At 45.2% G+C, this 25570-nt stretch overlaps 1 protein-coding gene across 6 annotated transcripts in view; it reads right to left on the bottom strand.

Moving 5' to 3' along the window:
• The window catches only part of AGL (amylo-alpha-1,6-glucosidase and 4-alpha-glucanotransferase), a 171619-nt gene that overhangs the window by 101563 nt on the left and 44486 nt on the right, over positions 1 to 25570 (bottom strand). For all 6 annotated transcript variants that reach the window (XM_077453051.1, XM_077453050.1, XM_077453049.1 and 3 more), the window contains exon 3: positions 3662 to 3872. In XM_077453051.1, the coding sequence (XP_077309177.1) occupies positions 3662 to 3872 (211 nt within the window). The remainder of the gene's footprint in view (positions 1 to 3661; positions 3873 to 25570) is intronic.

Raw genomic sequence — 25570 nt, 5'->3', positions numbered from 1 at the left:
GTCCCCTGGATCCAGCGATGTCCTCCACGCTGTGTGATCAAGCCATCCTTCGCTCGATTCACAGTGCCCGAATGCCGCCGAGCTCCGTTTCCTGCGACGTTACGGCGCACGGGAGCGGAGATCGGCACCAAATTCAAAAAAGTAAAAAGACACAAAACACACACAGTACTGTAATCTTACAGATTACAGTACTGTATTACAAAATTACACACCCCTTTTGTCCCTAGTGGTCTGTGCAGTGCCTTGCATGCACTTTTATATTAGAAATACTGTTTTTTCTGCCTGGAATTTGGAGATTGTCCACAGCAACCAGAAAGTGTCCCCTTTTCAGTGTTTTAGGATTTGATTACATTATTGAATAATTTTTATTATTCTTTATTATATTATAAACTTTATCATACCCGGGATGTCTGCTAGACTCTGGTTTGAACAGATTTAAGAGAGTTATTCCTAAGAATTACAGGACTACAATATAAAACGCCAAATTTCCATGCAAAATAATTGTACCGCTTTCACCACCTAAAACCAGAACTAATCATACCGCCAGGGAGGTTAACGCCCTACTGCCATCTGGATGTCGGGCACTCCATATAGGGGACTCGATGGTCCGATTGGGGCCGGCTGAAAAACGGACAGGCGGACCAGATTGGTCCACTAGTTGGAAAGGGGCCTTAAGCTATGGTAAAAGAAACAAAGCCAATTCGCTACTATGCACAGCTACACAAGATTTTGCACTCTCCAGTTTTAGTAAATCAGCCCCCATGGCTTCTATGGTTCAGATTTAATGTAGATAATGTGATTCTTTTTAAATTAGCTGGCATAATTTCATTATCTTTAAAACATCTAAAATGTACAAAACAATTAACAATAGTAAATGGAAAACTATAAAAAAAAGATTATATATATATATATATATATATATACACACACCTTTTATATCGGCGTGTAACATGCACTTTTTCCCCCTTAAAATCAGGGGAAAATCACGGGTGCATGTTATACACCCATCCCCGCTGTCTGTGGGGGCAACAGGAGTGCCGCCGACATTGGCTGCCCTCCACTCAGAGTGATGCCCAGTCCCGCCTCCTAGCCTTTATGAGATGTCCAGATCAGGGAGAAAGGGGCCATTGACCTGGTGTTGTGTCCATCATAGGAGCTGGGCCAAGGGGCGGGACGGGGTGTGACTGCAAGCGGAGCGGAGTAGCTGAGTACACAGTACACTTTGCTTGGCTCGGTCTATGTCGGCGGCGAGAGGAGCCGAATATCTCGGTGGCGGAGGCAAATTCTAAACCCAAACATACTGTAATTTTGGGCAAGGCTGCAGACAGACACTGGGGAAGGCTACAGATGGTCATTGCAAGGCTGCAGACGGACACTGGGGAAGGCTACAGATGGACACTGAGAAAGGCTGCAGATGGACACTGAGAAAGGCTGCAGATGGACACTGGGGAAGGCTGCAGATGGACACTGGGGAAGGCTACAGATGGACACTGAGAAAGGCTGTAGATGGACACTGGGGAAGGCTGCAGATGGACACTGAGAAAGGCTGCAGATGGACACTGGGGAAGGCTACAGATGGACACTGAGAAAGGCTGTAGATGGACACTGGGGAAGGCTGCAGATGGACACTGGGGAAGGCTGCAGATGGACACTGGGGAAGGCTGCAGATGGACAGTGTGCAAGGCTGCAGATGGACGCTGATAAGGCTGCATTGATGGGCATTTAATATGTACGTTTTTTTTCCTTAAAATTCCCTTTCTAAACTTGGGGTGCGTGTTATACGCCGATAAATATGATATATATATATATATATAAACACACACACACACCATCTCACAAAAGTGAGTACATCCCTCACATTTTTGTAAATATTTAAATATTTTATTTTATCTTTTCATGTGACAACACTGAAGAAATGACACTTTGCTACAATGTAAATTAGTGAGTGTACAGATTGAATGCTTTCACACTTGGGGCGCTGTGCTGGCAGCCACCATCATTATATTGCGGCAAGATCCTACAAATTGCCGTAGGTGTATGTCGGCTCGGGAACTCGCTTTTGTGGTCACGCACGTGCTCCCATTGGCCAGCCGGGGAGCCAATCAGCGGGTCCGGTGGACTCAATGTCCACCGGCCACCCGTGATCGTTCCCCACAGTGGCAGCTGTGTAGACAAGGCAAATCTCAGTTCTGACAAGGGAAATCACATAGATCCAGTCTTTCTGCTATGCAGGAAGACGGATCTGTGTGTTTCCCCAGTCACACAGTCCCCCATACAGTTAGAAAACACCTGCAGGGAACGCATTTAACCCCTTGATTGCCCCTGTTAACCTCTTCCCTGCCAGTGTCATTGGTACAATAACAGTGCAGTTTTCAGCACTGATTACTGTAATAATGTCACCAAAAAAAGGTGTCCGATCTGTCTGCCGCAATGTCTCAGTCCCACTAAAAATCACTGATCGCCGTCATTACTAGTAAAAAAATAAAATTAAAAAAATGCCATAAATATATGCTCTATTTTGTAGATATGATAACTTTTGTGCAAACCAATCAATATACACTTACCGTATTCAGATTTTGTTTACCAAAAATATGTAGTAAAATACATATCTGCCAAAACACATTTCATATTTTTTTTTTAATTTTGGAAATGTTTTATAGCAGAAAGTAAAAAAAATTGTATTTATTTATTTATTTTTTCAAAATTGTCGCTCTTTTTTTGTTTACAACGCAAAGAAAAAAAATATAAAAAACGCAAAAGGTGATCAAATGCCACCAAAAGAGAGCTGTATTTGTGGGGAAAAAAAGGACGTCAATTTTGTTTGGGAGCCATGTCGCACAACCGTGCAATTGTCAGTTAAAACATCGCAGTGCCGAATCACAAAAAAATGGCCTGGTCGGGAAGTGGCTGGGGCTGAAGTGGTTAAATGCTGAACATTGGAAATATCGCAAACATTTCCTGCTACTGTGACACACCAGGAAGTGAAAGGAAATCTAATGAACGCAAACAAAGCAGGAATATAAGGTTAAATATAAAAAAGGGGGAAAATTGGGGACAGGTGGGCATTGGGACTTTATATGAAACACACTGCTCAGGTAGGATGAGACATTGAATATAATAAAGAAAGATATTGTATAATGACAGCAATGGGCATAATGCAATAATTGGTATATACTGCATTTAATAAAATTTCAGAGATATGATACAAAATAAATAAACATAATTAGTACGTCATATTGTAATACAATTAATAACAACAAGGTAAGCAAGCAGGATTAATACAAATATTGCTATATATAAGGTTGCCAATCCTGAAATTAAACATTTTGGAATTTTGAAATTTCACTTTGGTTCCCTGGAAATTATCAATAGTATGAGATTGTACATGGAATATAAGTAATTTCAGTATGCAAAGAGTGTTTGATAAAAACTGTTCAGTAAATATTTATCCACATGGCGTCTTCAGAGACGATAAGATATGAAATGAATAAAGGGAGTGGCCAACAAAGATTTGTTCGGCTGATTAAACTCTAAATAATACATTTTAAACAAGTGACCTTTATAAAACTTCTTATAGTTTGGATTTAAATAAAAAAATGATGTAACTTCAGAAGTGGAAGGGAAGAACTAAAAAGAAATGTACAGTCTTTCTGTCACTTACTCGTGATCAAAGCGATACTGAAATGAGCCAGCGATCTGGAGATCTAGTTTGCAGTACTTGTCTGAATCTTCTTCCCGGCCATGTGGGTTGTGCCACTGTAATGGATGGAAAGTGTTCCGGTCAAAGGTGCCATTGGGTGGTGGATAATTGGTATACACTGTGACATTCTTCCCTTGTAGAGTTGGACCCAATCTAAATTGTAGCTCAAAGCCTAGAATAAGAAAAGACGGTAATGCTTACTGACCTTATATGAGACACGGCAAAGCTTACCTGGACTGAATCATAAATGTACAGAACAATATTGTAACTGGCCTTTCATACTGAATGATACGGAGTCTATTTATACAAAAAACTGATGAATGTGAGAAGCATTCGCCAATCCTTGACAAATAGCAACCTTAATTTTACTTAATATAGTAATTCCTATGTAGCCATAATGCAGTATTTTTTTCTGAAATACCGCAATCAGAAACAATACCACATTATCACCAACATGGAGCTGCCCATCATAGGAAATCACTGTCAAAATACAGTCAAAATTTGTCAAGAATGGGCAAACGCTTGTCATTGAGATTTAACAAGATTCTTAATACCAGTAAAAAAAATTGAAAGAACTTCACATATTTATTATTGCATTCTGTATTGTATAAATGACATAAAAGGGCAAGTTAAAGCTAAACTCCAGGCAGAGATAAAAAAAAAAAAACAATTATATAATCATTATACAATAATTTACAGTCATTAAATGTATTTTTAAATTCAACTAGTGCAAGAAATATGAATTTAACTTGATTTAAAGCTGGAGTCCGCCGGGACTCCGCGTTTTTTTTTTTTTTTAAAAAGCCAGCAGCAGCTACAAATACTGCAGCTGCTGACTTTTAAAATAGTGACACTTACCTGTCCAGCGCGCCCGCGATGTCGGCACCCGAAGCCGATCTCTAGATCGTCTTGTCGGGTGCTGCCGCCGCCATCTTGGGTATGGGAATCAGGAAATGGAGCCTTTCGGCTTCATTTCCCGGTTCCCTACTGCGCATGCGCGAATCGCGCTGCGCAATAAGGATGGTCCCCGCTGCCTCTGGAATCTGTGTGTTTCCCAGCAGGCAGCGGGGCACTTGCAGAAAGGGGCGGGCACTTGCGGAAAGGGGCGTAATCTACGCCCCTTTCCGCAGAGTGCTATCCCGGAAGTGGGTGCAGAATACCTGTACTGTACAGGTATCTGCACCCCCCTCCCCCCTGAAAGGTGCCAATTGTGGCGCCGGAGGGGGGGAGGGTTCCGATGAGCGGAGGTCCACTTTAGGGTGGACCTCCGCTTTAAAGAATTTGTAAAGCTTCAGTTTTTTTTTACGTTTTTTTTTTTTATAATGAATGTCATACCTGATCTGTGGACAGGTATTGGCCTTGAACCTCCTCTTCTAGGGTCCCCTGCCGGAGCTCCAGGCTCCTCCCCTTCTCAGTGTGCCACCTAGGAAGCCACTTCTCTATAGACACACATAGTGCAGCTTGGCCCCACCCCCCCCCCCACTCTCTGCTCACAGGATTTGATTAAAAGCAGTAGGAGCCAATGGCGCCCGTGTTGATTCTCTGTCCTGTGAGGAGAGAGAGAGGCCAGCATGGCTGCAGACAAGCACAGCGCTGGATCGGGTTAGGACTCAGGTAAGTATAGGGGGCAATACTTCCACTGGAACATTTTTTAGCTTAATGTAGGAAAAGAAGAAAAGGAAGAAGAGACAGCAAATGTAACCAATCAGGTGTCCTGCATTCACATGTGCTCATAAGGAACATGCTTACAGGAGGAGACAGCAGAGAGGTGAACTCATCAGTCTGCTCATGCTTTCCTTTTCAATTACAGCTAGGGGTAGGACTGTCACAGCTGTGTTGCTTAAAACTGGCTTCCAGGTATGGCTATTTTTGCATAGTTACATTGGTCCAGCTTGGACCTATGTAAGTTTGCATGTGTAATACTAGCCGATCCTCGTGGAAGCTGGAAATCACTGTAGTAGGCCCCTCTACTACAGTGATTACCACTTGTGTCCTGGTCCTATGTTAAGCCTCCTCTGATTAGGTGAGGTAGAGAAGTGACATCACACTCTTTAGCCTATCCAATCAGAGAACACTTTGCATATATTGAAAAGATCCAAAGTGTTCTTTGAATGGCGCCTGTACCGAGCAACCTGCTGTGTTCACTCAACAGCAAGGCAGCCACTCGGCACAGGACCCGGGAGCCATTGGCAATCACTGTAGTAACGGTGCCTACTATAGTGATTTCCAACCTCCACGTAAATCAGCCATGTATGGTGTATGCATAGTAACGTGTAACTATGCAAAAATAGCCATACTTGGAATTCAGCTTTAACTGCAGTGGTGTCTGGCAAGGTTGGGTAAACCTCAAGACTGGGTAGATACAAATACAAATCCTTTGATAATTAAAATACATATAAGGAATCTGATTTTACCTATGTATTTGGTTTTGCCTGGAGTTCAGCTTATTTACTTTAATAAGTAAATCACATATTGTATACCCAACTTGGGAACCTTGTGAAGCAGAAGAGGTATTCCCAGCATGTTCCTGGCTGTCATTCACACATATAAAGCCTAATGTAAGGTAATGTAACAACAAGCATAGAGAAAGTTACGAAGCACATGCTTCGGGACTAACCCCCCCCCCCCCCCCCCTTAAGTTAAAGTGACCCTGCCATCAAACAAAAATTGCCCATAACACGTGTGCCTGTGAAGAAGATAGCAAACAGAAATCTTCTTTGCACCTGGCATTACCGAATGTCACTCAGTTGAAGAGAAAACATTGGCTTCTTCAGAAACCAGCTCTTTTTGGAGTGTCTATCGCCTTGTCCCCCACTGTGTACTGTAGTAACGTAACGGTCAGTGAGATGAACCATTGCATGCTTTTGACTGACTAAGAGATCAACACTCCCAAAAATAATTTCAGAAAACTGCAGACAGTATTTTTTTTTAATGGAGCAACACTCATTAGTACAAAGAGGTGAGTATTTATTTTCTTCTTAGGCCCCTTTCACATGGGGTGGATCCGTTTTGACAGACTCCGCCAGTTCAGCAGGGATCGCTCTGTTGATCCCCACTGAGCAGGTGGATAACAGGTCCATCTCTGCTCACAGTGCAGAGATGTACCTGTCAGAGCCCCGCCATCCTCTATGGGAAGATCGGATGAAAATGAACCGCCTGTCCGTTTTCATCCATTCCCATCCAGTCCACAGGATGGATGGGGAACATATCGCCATCTGTCTGTTTTGAGCAGGTCTTGTTGATTCGGATATCCGCTAACAACCACCTTCCCATAGAAGTCAATGGGTGGCCCCATCCAATCTGCCTGAAAAAACAGACAAGCGGATCAATCGTGTGAAAGGGGACTTATACAGAGGGTAAAATAAGTATTGAACACGTCACCATTTTTCTAGGTAAATATATTTCTAAAGGTGCTATTGAGATAAAAAATTTCGGAAAGCCGCCAAGAACGGCCGAGTGTGGCCAAAAATAGCAGAGAACGGCCGAAAATAGCCAAGAACGGCCAAAAATACCCGAAAGCCACCGAGAACGGCCAAGAACTACCGAGCACCGCCGAGATACACAGGACATCTGCTCTGTATCTCAGCAGCGCCATTTTTAAATGGCAAAGACGCTGACAAGGCTGCAAATGACTGACAAGGCTGCAATGGAAGGCTGCAAATGACACTGATAAAGCTGCATTGATGGGCATTTAAATGTAAGTTTTTTTCCTTAAACTTCCCTCCTAAAAGGTTTTTTACTTTTAAATTCCCCCCTAAACTTGGGGTGCGTGTAAGGCCGCGTACACACGGGCGGACTGTTCGCCCAACCTTGTCCGCTGAACAGTGTTTGGGCGGACAGTCCGCTCGTGTGTGGGCTTTCAGCGGACAGTTTCAGCGGACAGTTTGACGGACAAAGTCTTTCGGAAATTCCGAAAAACTGTCCGCTGAAACTGTGTTTGAGCGAACAGTCCGCCCGTGTGTAGGCTACTTTCGAAATGAGCAAACTGTTCCCGCTCGGAGGAAAGTCTGCTCATTTCGAGCGCGTGTGAAGGTAGGCGGGGCCCGCGACGAAGACGTCGCGGGCTCCGCCGCCTGGAATGGGCTTAAAGGGGAACCCCAACGCCGAAAAAAATCGGCGTGGGGGTTCCCCCAAAGTCCACAACAGACCCTTGTCCGAGCACGCTACCCGGCCGGCCAGGAAAGGGGGGCGAGCGAGCGCGCCCCCCCTCCTGAGCCGTACCAGGCCGCGTGCCCTCAACATGGGGGGGTGCCTTGGGGAAGGGGGGGCCGCGCGGCCCCCCCACCCTAAAGCACCTTGTCCCCATGTTGATGAGGACAAGGGCCTCTTCCCGACAACCCTGGCCGTTGGTTGTCGGGGTCTGCGGGCGGGGGGCTTATCGGAATCCGGGAGCCCCCTTTAAGAAGGGGGCCCCCGGATACCGGCCCCCCACCCTATGTGAATGAGTATGGGGTACAATGTACCCCTACCCATTCACCTGTGAAATAAAGTACAAAAAAAACACAACACAGAGAAAAAATATTTTATTGCACAGCTCCGGGGGTCTTCCGTCTTCGGGGGTCTTCTCGCCGGACTCCTCCGCTATCTTCGTGTAGCTCTTTTACTAGCGGAGGAGCCCGGCTTTCTTCCTCCCCGCCGCCGGCCTCTTCTCCCGACTTCGGGGGTCTTGTCCCCCTCTTCGGTTCTTCTGCCGGGCCACCGCGCCTTCTTATAGCTCTTTTACAGGCGGTGGCCCGGTCTTCTGTCGCCGCTGTCGCTGTCGCCGCCTTCCGTTCTTGTTCTTCTTCTTGTTGTTCTTCTTCTTCTTCTCCAGGAGATGTTGACACGTCGCTCTCTCCGGCCGGAATGCCAGAGCCGCGCTGTGCGGTCACTTATATAGTGACAATGGGGCGGTGTCACATGGTATATGTCACATGGGTTGGTCACATGGTGACCCCGCCCCCTTACGATGTCATAGTCCCCATGTGACATCAACCCATGTGACCAACCCATGTGACATATACCATGTGACACCGCCCCATTGTCACTATATAAGTGACCGCACAGCGCGGCTCTGGCATTCCAGCCGGAGAGAGCGACGTGTCAACATCTCCTGGAGAAGAAGAAGAACAACAACAAGAAGAAGAACAAGAACGGAAGGCGGCGACGGCGACAGCGACAGAAGACCGGGCCACCGCCTGTAAAAGAGCTATAAGAAGGCGCGGTGGCCCGGCAGAAGAACCGAAGAGGGGGACAAGACCCCCGAAGTCGGGAGAAGAGGCCGGCGGCGGGGAGGAAGAAAGCCGGACTCCTCCGCTAGTAAAAGAGCTACACGAAGATAGCGGAGGAGTCCGGCGAGAAGACCCCCGAAGACGGAAGACCCCCGGAGCTGTGCAATAAAATATTTTTTCTCTGTGTTGTGTTTTTTTTTGTACTTTATTTCACAGGTGAATGGGTAGGGGTACATTGTACCCCATACTCATTCACATAGGGTGGGGGGCCGGTATCCGGGGGCCCCCTTCTTAAAGGGGGCTCCCGGATTCCGATAAGCCCCCCGCCCGCAGACCCCGACAACCAACGGCCAGGGTTGTCGGGAAGAGGCCCTTGTCCTCATCAACATGGGGACAAGGTGCTTTGGGGTGGGGGGGGCGCGCGGCCCCCCCTTCCCCAAGGCACCCCCCCATGTTGAGGGCACGCGGCCTGGTACGGCTCAGGAGGGGGGGCGCGCTCGCCCCCCTTTCCTGGCCGGCCGGGTAGCGTGCTCGGACAAGGGTCTGTTGTGGACTTTTGGGGGGACCCCACGCCGATTTTTTTCGGCGTTGGGGTTCCCCTTTAAGTCCATTCCAGGCGGCGGAGCCTGCGACGTCTCCCTCGTGGGCCCCGCCTACCTGTACACGCGCTCGAAATGGGCGGATTTGCCTCCGCCTTACGTGGGCGAGTCCGTTCATTTCAAAAGTTGAGCGAACTGTTTGTCAAACAGTTCGCTGAAACAGTCCGCTCAAAAAGTGCCGTGTGTGGCCATGTCCGTCCATGCTAATTTTGAGCGGACTGTTTGCCGAAACTGTTTGACAAACAAAGTTGGGCGAACAGTCCGCCCGTGTGTACGCGGCCTTATACGCTGGCGCGTGTTATACGCCAATAAATACGGTAATCCTCACCTGATGAGTTTCCCAAATAAAAAAAATAAATAAAAAAATTGTATAATATATATAACATATCTGTAAAAAAATGTATAAGATTTCTCTTATCCTAAAAGCATAACTGGACAGCAAATGACTTTCATTTCATTGTAAGATAAGTAGATGACACTGAAAGGTCACCTCCAGGCCCCATTCCAGCCTGCCCACTGCACTGTCTGCTAATATTAGCTTGTCCTGCAAGGATATATGCCATCGGTGTCCTGTTTCTGAGGGCGATGACACCAGGAATATTTGTCTTAAATTAGCTTGGCCTTTCACCATTCAGGAGATGTCGGCAACGTGAAAAGCCTTACATAAGGTCAGGCGAACCCCATGCTTCATATATTACTTTAGTCACACAGGACACGTGAACGTCACACAACAATGTAATATTGTAAGACATCTGACACTTAGCCCTTGTACACACGATCGGACATTCTGCCAACCAAATCCGTTGGTCTTTGTCCGACGGATTTTGTCCGATGGACTGTGTCCGAAACTGTTGCATACACACGGTCGGACCAAGTTGTCGGAAAATCCGATCGTTCAGAACGTGATGACGTTATTTCGTTACGACGGGACTACGTTCAGGCTAGTAGCCAATAGCTTTGATGTAGGAATTTGATCTGAGCATGCGTGGCACTTTGTCCGATCGGAATTCTCTACACATGATCGGAGTATGTCCGATCGGACCATTTTGTCGGAATATATTTCCAACAAGTTGGAAAATTGGGTCAGACGGAAACAGTCCGATGCATACCACACAGTCGGATTATCCGACAAAACGGTCCGATAGGACACATTCCGGAATCTCTGATCTTGTGTACAAGGGCTTAGACACTTAGTAATATAACTAGATTAAGCAATCAAACAATGTATACCCCTAAATATGTTTTAAAATTAAATAAAATATAGAAATCTGTAGCACTGCCGAGAAGGTACAGAAAATACAAATAGTTTTACATTCTATATAATTTTCACCCTTAATTTGCACATTAGTAAAAAACAAATAGCTACAAAAAAACAAATGAGTTCAGGTAGAGGAAGAATGAAGAATATGCAGGATCTGAATCATTGGTACCATTCAGTACGGCATTGATTGACAAGTTATCTTCATTAGATGTAGTTCTCACTAGACTCCGGAAGTTGGACAAAGTATAGAATCTTGGCAGCCAAGGTGTCACAAATACCTACAAGCTGGCACAGTATACTGGAAGTAAGGTGATTACAAACAATCAATGGTGGCCAGTGGTCATTGCGTGATTCAGATACAAAATAAGCATTCCAATGAACAATGTTCCCATTAGGCAAACTAGCACATAAGTGTCTATAGGGTAGGACTTATGCAAGTGCCAATTTGTCTCTTAGAAAATAATCATTTTTTTGGGGGAAAACATATCCTAGACCAACCTTTCTTAACCAGGGTTCCTTTATAGGTTAATCAGCATTCCTTAGGTTGGCCATACACAGTGCAAATTTCTTTCCTACAACCACGGGCTGCAAGAAAGAAATTTGCTCAATTCCCCCATCAACACAGTGTTAATGCAGGAATCTCTCCTGCCGAGCCATTGTGTTCTCCCAGCAGGGGGGCAGGGGAAGCCGCCCCCACTGGGAGAAGACCGTGATTATTGCAAGTGGCTATTACAACAGCTAGCGACAATCGCAAGTAAAATCTGGCAGGCTAGTTGTACCCAAGTTAATCGATCAGCTTGGTATATTCAGCCTGCCCATAGACTTCGAATCTCGGGCCCCCTTCCTGCTGAACCAGCCTGCCTAAGACAAGGTGGGGGAGGGAGCTTCCCACTTACCAAAAAAATAAGACGAATTCTTCTCTCGGATCATCACACTAATGTACTGTAATACATTAGTGCTACAGTGCATTAGTGTGATGATCCGAGAGAAGAATGCTTCTTATATTACTTTAGTCACACGGGACACGTGAACGTCACACAACAATGTAATATTGTAAGACATCTGTCACTTACACACTTAGTAACTTAGACACTGTAACCATAATATTTATAAAGAGGTGCCCCTTGCTGTAAAGGCCAGTTATAGGTTGGGGTGGTTGCCACTTTTTTGTACAGCTGGTTGAATTGGATGCGGATGCACTGGATGCCTTCGCTGCCATTGTGCTTTTGCTGGGCCTCACGTGTGTCCCTGTGCCTATAAAGAGGAGTGGGCTCCCTCCAGGCACACCTGCCCTTAATCTATCTATTTCTGTATGTGCTCCTACTATGGAGGCTCTGGAAATTTACAGTTAGGACCGCAGTATATACAGAGGAGCCTTGACGTGGGCAATGCGGCTTAACCATACATTTGCAAATGTGTGTAAAAAAAAAAAATGTTTCTAACGTAAACTTTTAGGTGGGTCAATTTGGTTGCTTTGCAGGTTGGCTGGTGTGTTGGGAAATCCTTTCTTTATGATCTGCATTGCACCTTACTGCAAAGGCCAGTTATAGGTTGGGGTGGTTGCCACTTTTTTGCACAGTTGTGAAATTGGGTGCAGGGGTGCACTGGATGCCTTCACCGCCATTGTGCTTTTGCTGGCCATCACGTGCGTCCTTTTGTGTCTATAGTGAGGGGTGAGTTCCCTCCAGGCACACCTGCCCTTAATATATCTATTCTTATATGTGCTCCTATTATGGAGGCTCTGGAAATTTAGAGTTAGTACCGCAGTATATACAGAGGAGCCTTGACGTGGGCACTGTGGCTTAAGCATATACAATACATATACACTTTTAAGTACACAATGGGGTTTATTTACTAAAGCTGTAAAGTGCAAAATCAAGCTCACTGCTGCATAGAAACCAATGAGCTTCTAACCCCAGCTTGTTCAATTAGGCTTTGGTAATAAAACCTAGAAGCTCATTGGTTTCTATGCAGAAGTGAACCTGATTTCGCACTTTCCAGCTTTAGTAAATAAATTCCAATGTGTAATTAAAAGTGGGGTATGCTTTTATTTGCAAATGTGTGCACAAAAAAAACTCTTTTCAGTTGCTTTTCAGGTTGGCTGGTAAGTGTGTTGGGAAAAATTTTGCTTGTTTTTGATTTGCTTTTGAACAGTGGAATGGCCGCCGTCTGTCACAGACGAGGAGGAGAGGTGCCGCGATCCTGGCATGGCCGCCGTATGTTTTTTATACATGCAGATCGGTGCAAAATGGCACACAGAGGATGCAGAAGGACAAAGAGGCTGCAGAAGGACAAAGAGGCTGCAGATTGGCACCCGGAGGCATGCACAGGACACAGGTAGGCTGCAATGGACACAGGGATGGTCACAGGGATGGACACAGGGATGGACACAGGGATGGACACAGGGATGGACACAGGAATGGACACAGTGATGGACACAGGGATGGACACAGGAATGGACACAGTGATGGACACAGGGATGGACACAGTGATGGACACAGGGATGGACACAGGGATGGACACAGTGATGGACACAGGGATGGACAGGCATGTCTCACCCTCGGCTTATACACGAGTCAATAAGTTTTCCCATTTTTTTTTGTGGTAAATTAGGGGCCTCGGCTTATATTCGGATCGACCTATACTCGAGTATATACGGTAAGTGTCTTGCCTACAGTCAAACATGGTGGTGGGAGTGTCATAGTCTGGGGCTGCTAAGTGCTTCCCGGCACTGGGAAGCTACTGTTCATTGAGGGAGCCATGAATGCCAACATGTACTATGACATACTGAAGCAGAAAATGATCCCCTCCCTTCGGAGACTGGGCCACAGGGCAGTATGTCAACATTACGACCCCAAACACACCTCCAAGATGACCACGGCCTTGCTAAAGAAGCTGAGGGTATAGGTGATGGACCCGCAGACCCCGACAACCAACGGCCAGGGTCAACATGGGGACAAGGTGCTTTGGGGTGGGGGGGGCCGCAGTGCACCCCCTGCCCCAACGCACCCACCCCCCCATGTTGAGGGCATGTGGCCTGGTACAGTTCAGGAGGGGGGCACTTGCTCGTCCCCAACCCCTTTCCTGATCAGCCGGGCTGCGTGCTCGGATAAGTGTTTGGTATTGATTTTGGAGGGACCCTCATGTCCGAAGGACCTGGTATGCTCTTGGAGGGGGAACCCATGCCAGTTTTTTATTTAAAATTTAGCATGGAGTTCCCCCTCAAGATTCATACCAAACACAGTGCCTGGTATTGGCTGGGATCCAAGTCGGCTCCCCGTTTACTGAAGTCGGACGCGTCTCTGACTTTAAGTCGCAGGGCAATGTCGGATCCAAAGTAGGACAAGTGTCGTGTCGCACCAGTGTAAACCCGGCCTTAAAAAGGAATGTAACATCTCTTTAACTTTTTAGATCTTAAACATTTTAAAGCCTAGATTCTACAATTGTTTATACATGTGAATGGGGAAGCCATATTTTGCTCCATCCATACAGTATGTTTTTCCCATGCTACACAATAGTTTTGCTTTACGGTTTCTTCTCAGGCTGGACCTTGACGTACTTTCTTTTCTTTCACTGCTTTGTTCAGCCACAGGAACCAATGAAAATTCCTGATACTTTTGGAGGAACATGTGACTTCATGTGACAGCGCTAAAGCTCAGTGCTTGGCCTTGCGCTGGCACATGTGGGTGGAGATAAGCAAGCTTGTGCCAGCTTACATAGGGTAGTCGTTCTTCCCTCCCAGCGGCTGAATATAATATCAGAAGAGCAAAGAAAATGCAAGTGTATGAGCAGGGTTTACCTTTAAAATATAGCTAAAGGCATTTTTTTTTTTTTTTTTAGTTTAGTTTAGTTTTTTTTTAGTTAAAGCAGTTATATAGTCTTTTTTTTTTTTTTTTTTTTTTACTTTTACCTACAGGTAAGCCTATATAAAATAAGGCTTACCTGTAGGTAAAAAAAATCTCCTAAACCTGTATGGTTTAGGAGATATTCCCCTCGCAATGAGCCGCTGACTGCACAGGTGCATGCACACAGGGGATTCTCAGCTGAAAGCCCAGCAGACGCCGGACCCTGCCGGAAAGAAATCTCCTGCGTGCATGCGCGGAAGTGGCGATATCACGGCTCACTCACAGCGCCGGAGCCGCGATACCCGGAAGACACGCCGAGGGAACATGTCAGCCCCCCCGGCGTGGATCGGGCGAGATGTCGGGGCCTCGTTCTAAGGTAAGTATTTCATAATGAGCTAGTATGCGGTGCATAATAGCTCAGTATGCCTTTTCCCTTGCAGGTCTGAAAAAAAAAAAAAAAAAAAACGTCAGCGGGTTTACTCCTGCTTTAAGAGGGGTTAGAGTACGTATCAGTTTTTATTGCCATTTGTGCCCCTGATTCACCCTCTCTTTTTGTCCGGTTTACTTTCATCAGTGAAAGTAAAAACAAATCCCAAATTTTGGGTGTCCCCAGAAAAGTAATAGAGGGGAAATTTTCCAATGGGGACACTAGTTCAGGTGACCTGGGGGCACTGAGGAATTCCCTGAATTTACAAGGATTTCCTCTCACTTCCTGTTCAGCTATGGCACAGGAAGTAAAGGGAAATGTCAGCAATGGGGCACAGATAGTGAGAAAAAAACTGACAGAGGTTATAGGGTTTTAGGGTTCCCTTACTCCATCCAAAATGAACAAATAAGGTTTTGCCTATAGCACTGCAAATATAACTTTCAGGGCCCATTCACGAAAAACGTGTTGGATTGCGTTGCTCAGTGAAGACCCATTGAAAACATTACTTCCAACAGGCTGAGTAAAAATAAAACTAGAAGAATTATAATGCAGCACAACACACTGCAACACTTCACAACACACCGCACTGCCAGATACACAAAAAACAAAGAATGCATTTTGGCTCCTGCTGAGAATAAAAGAAATGCACATCATCACCAAACACCATCCAATGCGTTAAAAACAGCTGCCAACCGACTATTTGTTGATTGTCCTTTTATTAGAATATGGCCTGTTCTACACTACAGCAATGGACTCCTAATTGTTGACCACCTTGGCATTGTTTTGTATACTTACTGCTGGACTTCATGGGACCTTGGTTAAGGCTGGGTTCACACTAGACATGTGCGAATAGTTTTGTATAAAACGAAAATTCATACGAATTTCCGGAAATTCATACATTCACGCGAATCCGAAATACAATTTTTGATGCATATGAATTCTGTACGAAATACGAAATTTTGTTTATGAATTTCGGATCCAAAGTAACAGAAACATGACTGGTGTTTTGTTCACCAATCAGAGGAAGTCAGCACAGCACAGGGATGGTGGGAACCCCTCATAATTGGCACAGCGGGTGTACACTCAGACCCGGGAACTCAGCACAGGGATGGTGGGAATCCCTCATAATGGACACACAGTAGGTGTACAGACCTGGGAACTCAGCACAGGGATGGTGGGAACCCTATGGGAATTTCTATGATTACGAATTTCATACAAAATACGAAATTTCATTAACGAATTTCAGGTCCGAATTAAAAGAAACGTGACTGGTGTTTTGTTCACCAATCAAAGGAAGTCAGCACAGCACAGGGATGGTGGGAACCCCTCATAATGATAAATTCATCATAACAAACTTTTGTTATTTTTACGAAAAGTTAACAAAACTAAACGTTAAAAACCCAGGAAGTCAGCACAGCACAGGGATGGTGGGAGTCCCTCATAATGGTAAATTCATCATAACGAACTTTCGTTATTTTAATGAAAAGTTCATGAATCTAACGAAAATTCATATTTCATAGGAATCCGAATTGAATTTTGAACACGAATTACAATTTTTTTTTCGGACGAAATGAAACTAAACAAATTTTTGGACACCGCCCATGTCTAGTTCACACTGATGCCAACTGGATGTGGGTTCCCCTGCATCCAATTCGCATGACAGGAGAGTGAAGTGAAGTGGCTCTCAATGGAGCCAGTTCACACAGCTTTGGGGCATCTGTGGTCCGAATTGCAGAAGGGTCCTGTGCGTCTTTGGCATCGTTTCATATTTTAAGGATCCCCCCAAAATCAATACCAGATGAGCGAGAGCACCCCCCAACCGTACCTGGCGGCATTCCCTCAACATGGGGGGGTGGGTTCTTTGGGGCAAGGGGGGCCCTGCGCTCCCCCCACCCCAAATCTCCTTGCCCCCATGTTAATGGGAACAAGGGCCTCTTCCCGACAACCCTGGCCATTGGTTTTTGGGGTCTGTGGTTGGGGGCTTATCTGAATATGGAAGCCCCCCACCCTATGTGAATGAGTATCAAGTACATTGTACCCCTACCCATTCACCTAAAAAAAAGCATCAAAAATAAAACAGTGCACAGGTTTTTAAAGCAATTTATTAAGGCAGCTCTGGCATCTCTTCCCATTTCTTCTCCCCTCTCTGGCTCTTCTGACTCCTCCGCTGACGTGTCCTGCCTCTGCTGGTTCTTCACTGGGTGAACCTGCCTCTGCTAGTTCACCAGGTGATATGCTCCATGCCAATATAAGTAGTGGCAAATTGCGCACCCAGCATTAGAGCGGGAGAGAGCAACATCAGAAGAAGAACAGATGGAGAACACAGTGGAGAAGACTTGGCAAAAGAGCAATAAGACAGTGGACAAGACCTGGCAGAGGCAGAAGACAGCAGACAAAGGGAGAAGAACCGGCAGAGGCAGAAGACATCAGCGGAGGAGGGAGAAGAGCCGGAGAAGGGAGAAGGAATCTTAATAGACACCACAGCTGTTAATATATTTCTTTAAAAACCTGTGTACTGTGTTTTATTTTTGACACTTTTTTTTTTTTAGGTGAATGGGTAGGGGTAACTGCAATACTCATTCACATAGGGTGGGTGGCCGTGATCTAGGGGTCCCCCTTATTAAAGGGGGCTTCCAGATTCCGATAAGCCCCACGCCCGCAGACCCAGATGACCAACAGCCAGGGTTTTTAGGAAGAGGCCCTTGTCCTCATCAACGTGGGGACAAGGTGCTTTGGTTTGGGGGGGCGCAAGGCCCCCCTGCCCCAAAGCACCCATCCCCCCTATTGTTGAGGGTATGTGGTCTGCTACGGTTCATAAGGGGTGGGGCTCACTCAGGGGCGGACTGACCATTGGGCCACTCGGGCACTGCCCGAGGGCCCCAAGCCACAAGGGGGCCCCATCAGGGTTGCCAGCCTCGGTAAAACTAGGGACAGTATGTAAAAATCAGTGTTTTTTTTTTACATCTGTCTCTGAAATGTCCCTTACTGACATCCTTTTTGTCTAAAAATCCTGAGACTATAGCTGCCCCACCTCTCCAGTACCTTCTCAGCCAATAGAAACATGTCTGTGTATACTGTGTGTACATGTATGTGTGTACTGTGTGTGTGTATACTGTGTGGCCCCATAATCTCGGATTGCCTGGGGGCCCCATAATCTCTTATTGCCCAGGGGCCCAATGAGTTGTCAGTCCACCCCTGGGCTCACTCATCCCCACCACCTTTCCTGACCTATTGGGCTGCGTGCTCGGATAAGGGTCTGGTATGGATTTTTTTGGGGGGGGGCAGCATGGGGGTTCCCCTTAAAATACACACCAGACCGAAGGGTTTCTAGCCACAGCTGCACCAGATTTTGCACTCTGCAATTTTAGTAAGTCAACCCCAATCAAATTGTCTCTTGAGTGTATGAGTGCGATTGTAGGAGTGTATGGGACTAAACTGAATACTTCTCTACAGTGTATCAATTGTGTCACAACAAGGGCCCTTTCACACTGGTGCGTTTTTGCCCTTCATAAAGTGCAAGAGAAACACAATAAAAAAATATTCCCTTTAAAAATCCTATCGGACTCTTTTCACCCATGTGCTGCAGTGCGGTGTGTTTTCAAAATATGCTGCATGCTGCATCTTTGGTGCCCTGTTTAAACAGGACACCAAAAACGCACCTCCCATTTAAATCAATAGAAAAACACATCAAAAATTCACCATGGTTATGTTTTTGGTGCACTTTTTTGAGTCACGTGTCCATGTTTCATAGGTGCATGCTGGGAGCCAGGCAACCAGAAAATGCACCAACGTGCTGTGTTTTTACTGCGTTTTTCAATGGACCAGTGTGGAAGGGCCCTAAGGGCATATACTGTACATACAGTATATTTACATATAATTTTATTATAAGTATATTATACTGTATATTCACAATGTGTTGAATAGGTTTAAAATGTTTAATATGTATAACTGTTACAATATGACTTCCAGCACTTGCCAAAAAATCATCACTTGACATTTGTTACTTAATATGAAAAAGAAACATTGTGGTGTACTAATAAATATTAGGCCCACTTACACTACAACAAGAGTAGTCTATGATAAAAATTTTGTATATTCCCATTTCAGAGCTATATCATGGTATGTTTTGAAAAATATGACTTGTCTGCTTTTATTCTACTATTTAATGCTTTGGTAGGCCCATAGAAATCAGTGGCAGCGCAACAAATTGCATATAATGTGCATTTTGAGGTGTTGCCAGCATGTATTAACAAACGTGGGTTAAAGCGGTTGTAAACCCAACTTTGTGATTTTTATCTACAGGTAAGCCTATAATAAGGCTTGCCTGTAGGTAAGATGAATATCTCCTAAACGAGCATCGTTTAGGAGATATTCACCCTAAACCACCCAGCCTCTGACTTCAGGGGCACATGCGCTCTGAAGGTCCATCTAAGGATCCGTGCCGAATCTTCAGAGCTTCTTGGCGGAACCCGAGGGCTCTCGCGTGCATGTGCAGGAGTGACGTCATTGCGGCTCCGGCTACTCATAGCGACGGAGCCCGAGATCCTGCAAGAAAGCATGGAAGCAGATGTCAGCCCTCTCAGCGGTGACCAGGCGCCCTGCTGAGAGGGCTTTCTTCTAAGGTGAGTATTTCATAATGTGCTAGTATGCGATGCATACTAGCACATTATGCCTTTGTCTTGCAGTTTTTTTTCCCCTAGGTTTACAACTGCTTTAATGACTGCTAATGCTATCCACTGCAAATCCCTAACTTTAACAACACATTGAAAAAACACACCAATGCACATCAAAACACACATGTTAATGCACAAAGAAAACACATATAGACATATGACAGTGCATCTGTCTAAGGCAAAAATAATATGCATCTCTATGCACACAAATACACTATATTGTAAAAAGTATTGGGACGCCCTGCCTTTACATGACACAAACTTTAATGGCATCCCAGTCTTATTCTGTAGGGTTCAATATTGATTTGCCCCACTCTTTGCAGGTATAACAGTAAGGATGAGCTCAGGTGTGTCTGCAACCCGCACGTGCAGAGCCCGCCAGGAAGTGGGCACTGCACAGCGATAATCACAGGCAGAAATAAAGTATTAAAGAAGAATTAGATAATAGATGTATGGCATCTTACCTGACCCTGTCACTGTGTCTTCAAAAACTGATAAAAAAGTGTGCCTGACCCAGAACAGACAGCTGGGCATATTACACATAATATGGAATGGGTGTTATAGCGGGCAGCAATGGCTCCTACCTGATTTGAAAGAGAACTAAATGCAAAAGGCAAGCATCATCTATACTATATAAACAATGGGAAAAGCTATTTATATGTGTTTAGAACAAATAGTGTTCCACAAAGTTTAGTCTTCTACAGGATTTATACTGTATAGTGTCAACAGTTTGCTCAGCACTTTACAAAAGGGATGGGGACAGTACAGTTACAATACAATAGGGATCAGAGAGAGGGCCCAGCTAATGAAAGCTTACAATCTAAAAGGGACTATAATAAAAACCTCTACCCCCTCCCTTAGGCTGGATTCACACCTAGGCATTTTTAGTGCTTTTTGCAGATTTGCACTACAGTCCATGTACCATGGTTTCCTATGGAACACGTTCTGTAGTGCAAATCTGCAAAATGCAGAAAGCAATAAAAATGCCTAGGTGTGAAGCCAGCCTTATAGGGTTCAATCACCTTTACAAAAGAAAAAAACTACCTATGCAGACAAAGGGTGTTTGTGGATAAAAACAAACCGTGCAACTCCGGGTAAAGTTGAATAATGCCCTTACTATAGGTGCAGGCCATTTACATACATCCCAAAGCCTGAGTGGAATACTCCCAGGTAAGGATGAGCTCCGGCGTGTTCACATGCTCCAGGTGCAGAGCCCGCCAGGAAGTCGGCGCAGCGCTGCGCTAATCACAGGCAGTGAGACATTGCCCCAATGTGCGGTTGCAGAGATTGAGCAATGTCTCGCTACCTGTGAATAGCGCAGTGCTGCGCCCACTTCCTGGCGGGCTCTGCATGTGGAGCACGTGAACACGCCTGACCTCATCCTTACTCCCAGGATGTTGCTAAGTGAGGCCTAGTCGTTCCTGATCACTTCCTCTATCATAGGGGGGGCGCTCTTTCTGATTGATGTGAGGACAAGCTCCTTCTCTCCCCTGATCATGTGAGAGCTCCCTCCAGTGATGGTGGAGGTGAGGAGTAATGACTAGACCCACTTAGCAATGTCCTGGGAGTAATCCAATCAGGCTTTGGGAGGTATGTAAATGGCCATGCATGGGCATTATTCAACTTTAATCAGAGCTGCATAGTTGTTTTTTTACCTAGAAAACACCACTTACATGCATAGGTAGTTTTTTGGTAGGTGAACTAACCCTTTAATTAAACAATTAAAAATAAAGCCAGTGAAGTGGATTAATAAATGGTAACTGTTGGTGTCTAGACATACATTTAATGTTAATGGTTATCCCTTATCTAAGTTGCAGCCTGTCAACCCTTTGTACTATTCAAGTACGATGATGCAATCTAACATACCATGAGAGGGCATTGGCTCTTCTATTGACATCAATTAGGCAGGCCATTAATGAGGTGATTTTCATTCCCCCATCCTGCGGAGCTATTGTATTCTGCTGGCGAGGGTCGCAGGGAGTCATCCCTACTAGGAGAATGCAGTGATTATTGCTAGTTGCTATAGCCACTGGCAAAAAATTGCATGCCGATGATCCGACTTGATGGTTCTACCCAAGTAGATCAATGGATTGACTTGGGTACAATTGGACTGCCTATCTATTGACATGTTTGCTATTCAAGCCCACTGAATAGGGTCCTTGAAAATTTTAACAAAAAAAACACATGTATGAACAGTAAGGATGAGCTCAGGCGTGTTCACAAACAGCACATGCAGAGCCCGCCAGGAAGTTGGCACTGGGGAGCACTAATCACAAGCAGTGAGACATTTCCCGATCTCTGCAGCCTCACATTGGGGCAATGGGGGGTTATTTACGAAAGGCAAATCCACTTTGCACTGAAAGTTCACTTGGAAGTGCAGTCGCTCTAAGTCTAAGGGGTAGATCTGAAATTAGTGGAAGCTCTGCTGATTTTATCATCCAATCATGTGCAAGCTAAAATGCTGTTTTTGATTTTCCTTGCATGTCCCTTTCCTATCTACAGCGACTTTACTTCCAAGTGCACTTTCAGTGCAAAGTGGATTTTCCTTTAGTAAATACCCCCCAATGTCTCACTGCTTGTGATTAACGCTCCCCAGTGCCAACTTCCTGGTGGGCTCTGCGCGTGCTTTTTGCGAACACGCTGGGGCTCATCCTTAATGAAGAGCGCTGCATGAATAAGGCGGGTCATAGATGGTGTGATTTTCTTTCCTGCAGTGAAAGAAAATCACTAGATTCCCCCATCAACACAGCTAGTGTTGATAGGAGAATGCATCCTGTGGAGCTTCTTTGTTCTCCCAGCAGGGATGGGGGGTGCTGTCCCCTGCTGGCAGAACACAATAATTATTGCTAGCGGCTATAGCTAATGGCAATAATTGCATGCCAAAAATCTGACGTGTTGGTTGTACCCAAGCTGATCGATGGATCGACTTGAGTATATTCAGCCTACCCATAGATGGTTTAAAATTTTGGCCTGTCCCTGCTGAACCGCCCAAGATGCATCATGTGTTGCCATTGACTTTTGTAAAGAGTTTCAGAGCTAGCACAATCCAATTGTATTGTGTATGGCCAGACTAGTCAGCCTTAAAAATCTGTACTTGGCTGAGTGTGTTCACTTAAATCCGTTCATACCACTGTGAACACGATCAGCTCAGTTTAAATAGATTTATGATTACAAATCACCTGAAACAATTCGGCATGTCTCAGCACTACAGTGCCTTTCCTACCATAAAAAAGATTAAGCTTTGTGCTGCATCATGTCACTTACATCACAGGCAAAGGTGACATGGTCTCTATCTGCCAAGTGCATTGTGGGAACTTGATAGTATTAATCATGATTAAGCCCATGAGAGGTGGTCCTGGGGGTGAAGCTTGTCAGATGATTCAAGCTTTGCCTGTGAAGACAACATTGGTGTGCAGATTGTCCTTGGAATTCTAACTAGATATTTGTGGAGGAGCAACGGACTCCAAGCCAGTACCTGATTCTCAAATGAAGAGAGATCAACATAACTATGGGTTCTGTAAATGGCAACTGGCCAATCAAATTTCAGAGGAACAATTAATCAAGCCTGTCCCAGGGTCCAGCGATGAGGGGGATTGAAGCCCCGCTCGTCTCCCCCTCTGCTCGGCGGCGCCTGCATTTTAACTGTGGACGCCCACTGCGCATGCACGAGACGCGCGCCGTGACTGGCTGCGCAATCAACTGGGACCGGTTATGTGTCCCAGATGATTGACATGAGGGAGGGGGAGAGGTGATCTCCCTTCTTGCGCCGAAGGAAGTGAGGTCAGGAGCCCGGGCGCCAAAGGTGGCAGACTATGAGGGACCTCCTAGCAACAGGCATTTAGAGGTGAGTAAAAAATAATAATTTCCTCCAAATTTTTTTAAGCACATTAATACATTTTTGATTTTGGGGTGGAAATACACACTATCAGATTTTATGCTGATTTTTTTTCCTTCAGATTTACCAAAACCATATAATATGAGGTCAAACCTTAGGAGTTTCAATCTGCATGCAATCAGACAGGCCCTTGCACTACATGGTTTTAGTAAATCTGAAGACAAAAATAAGCAGAAAATCTGATAGTGTGTATGGGGCTTTAGACTAACCATTCACGAAAGAAACCTGTAATTGATACGGACATCATATCACAGCCCTCGCCAGACCTGCTGTGACTTTCGGACTTCCCCAAATCAGTCCACATTGGTACATTGACAAATAAAGTGTCTTCACTTTCTCCAGTGAAGCAACAATGTTCGCTTATCGGAAGCAGATATTTCAAATCTTGTTAGTAATCTCTTGAAAAATAGTGAGAATTTCCAATGCTGGCAAACGCTCATTGGCCAACGCTGATATTTTTCCGGCACTATGTATAAAACTGTGGTTGTACAGTACTAAGTTAAGCTGCTTTTGTATGATTAATTCTATAGTAAACTTGTTCATTTACATAAACCTAGCAGAGCTGGCCAATTGAATTAAAACCCAATTAACACATGTATGTCAAGCAAAGCCCGGGGGTGGGTAGCAGATGGGGGCTGGGACCAGGTCAACAGATGCAGGCTTGTATACTGGCATTTGCTGGCAGGCAGTTTTAAAATAATTGATCAATGAAAGACAAATAATAAAATAAAGGAATGCCAAATCCGTATCTGTCTTTTGCCCTTTTTCCTGCACAAGTCATATCAAAGGTTAGAGAACGGCATTCAACAAATTTTAGGTCTACAATGACTCTTCTGCAAACACAAAGGAAACACTAACTGCAATTTAGAATTTTGCAATTTCTTTTGGTAGCTATTACAGCTCTGCGATTATGTAACATTAGCCTGCGGTTATTAGACCGAAAACCTTGTTGTGAACTATTCTCTATGGCTGATGCACAAACATTTTCTTAATTCGGATGGACAGCTGAGAACTGCCACTATTGTCCTGCAAATTCCTACCAATTTAGCATGTAAATGGTGTGAATACAAACTCTTATGTAGGCCACAGAAAGCCATGATACCTACAATCAGTTGTAGCACTACAGAATCATTTCTCTTTGTCACAGCTCCCTGTGACCTGTGTAACCTGGGAGGGGGAGGGGACCTGTCCTGGCCAGGAGAACACACAGGGGTTTATTTAGTAAAGCTGGAGAGTGCAAAATCTTCTGCATAGAAACCAATACGGATGAGCTCCGGCGTGTTCGCACACCACACGTGCAGAGCCCGCCAGGAAGTCGGCGCAGCGCTAATCACAGGCAGTGAGACATTTCCCGATCTCTGCAGCCACACATCGTGACAATGTCTCACTGCTTGTGATTTGCGCAGTGCAGTGCCGACTTCCTGGCGGGCTCTGCACGTGTGATGTGCGAACATGTCGGAGCTCATCCTTAGAAACCAATCACCTTCTAACCTCAGCTTGGCCATAAAACCTGGAAGCCTATGCAGAAGGGAGCCTGATTTTGTACTTTTCAGCTTTAGTAAATAAACCCCGCAGTGATTATTATTATACAGTCGCTGGCAATATCCACATGAAAAATCCAACAGGTTGGCTATACCAAAGTCGATCGATAGATTGACTTGGGCACAATCATCCTGCCCAAACATGGTACGGATCTAGGCTGGTCCCTGCTAAACTGGCTGTGATTCGAACCGTCCGGCTTAAACATACACTGCAGTGCCAGCAATGTGACCATTTTGACATTTTCCACAATAATTGGCCAGTGCAAGGATTACCAAAGCACAAATGAAAAGCATGACCTGGATGTCTGTATTTTTGGGTGTAGATTTCCCAGCATGCAGGAAGATAACTACATCCTGACTAAAGTCTCAAACAGCTATATAAGTTGAGCGCTGCGCAAACTGTTGGCGCTATATAAAAC

The sequence above is a fragment of the Lithobates pipiens genome, unplaced genomic scaffold (assembly GCF_037356315.1).
Source record: "Lithobates pipiens isolate NorthernLeopardFrog02 unplaced genomic scaffold, aLitPip1_a1.2 Scaffold_23, whole genome shotgun sequence".
Lineage (NCBI taxonomy): Eukaryota > Metazoa > Chordata > Amphibia > Anura > Ranidae > Lithobates > Lithobates pipiens.
This window is presented reverse-complemented; position numbering and strand designations above follow the sequence as displayed.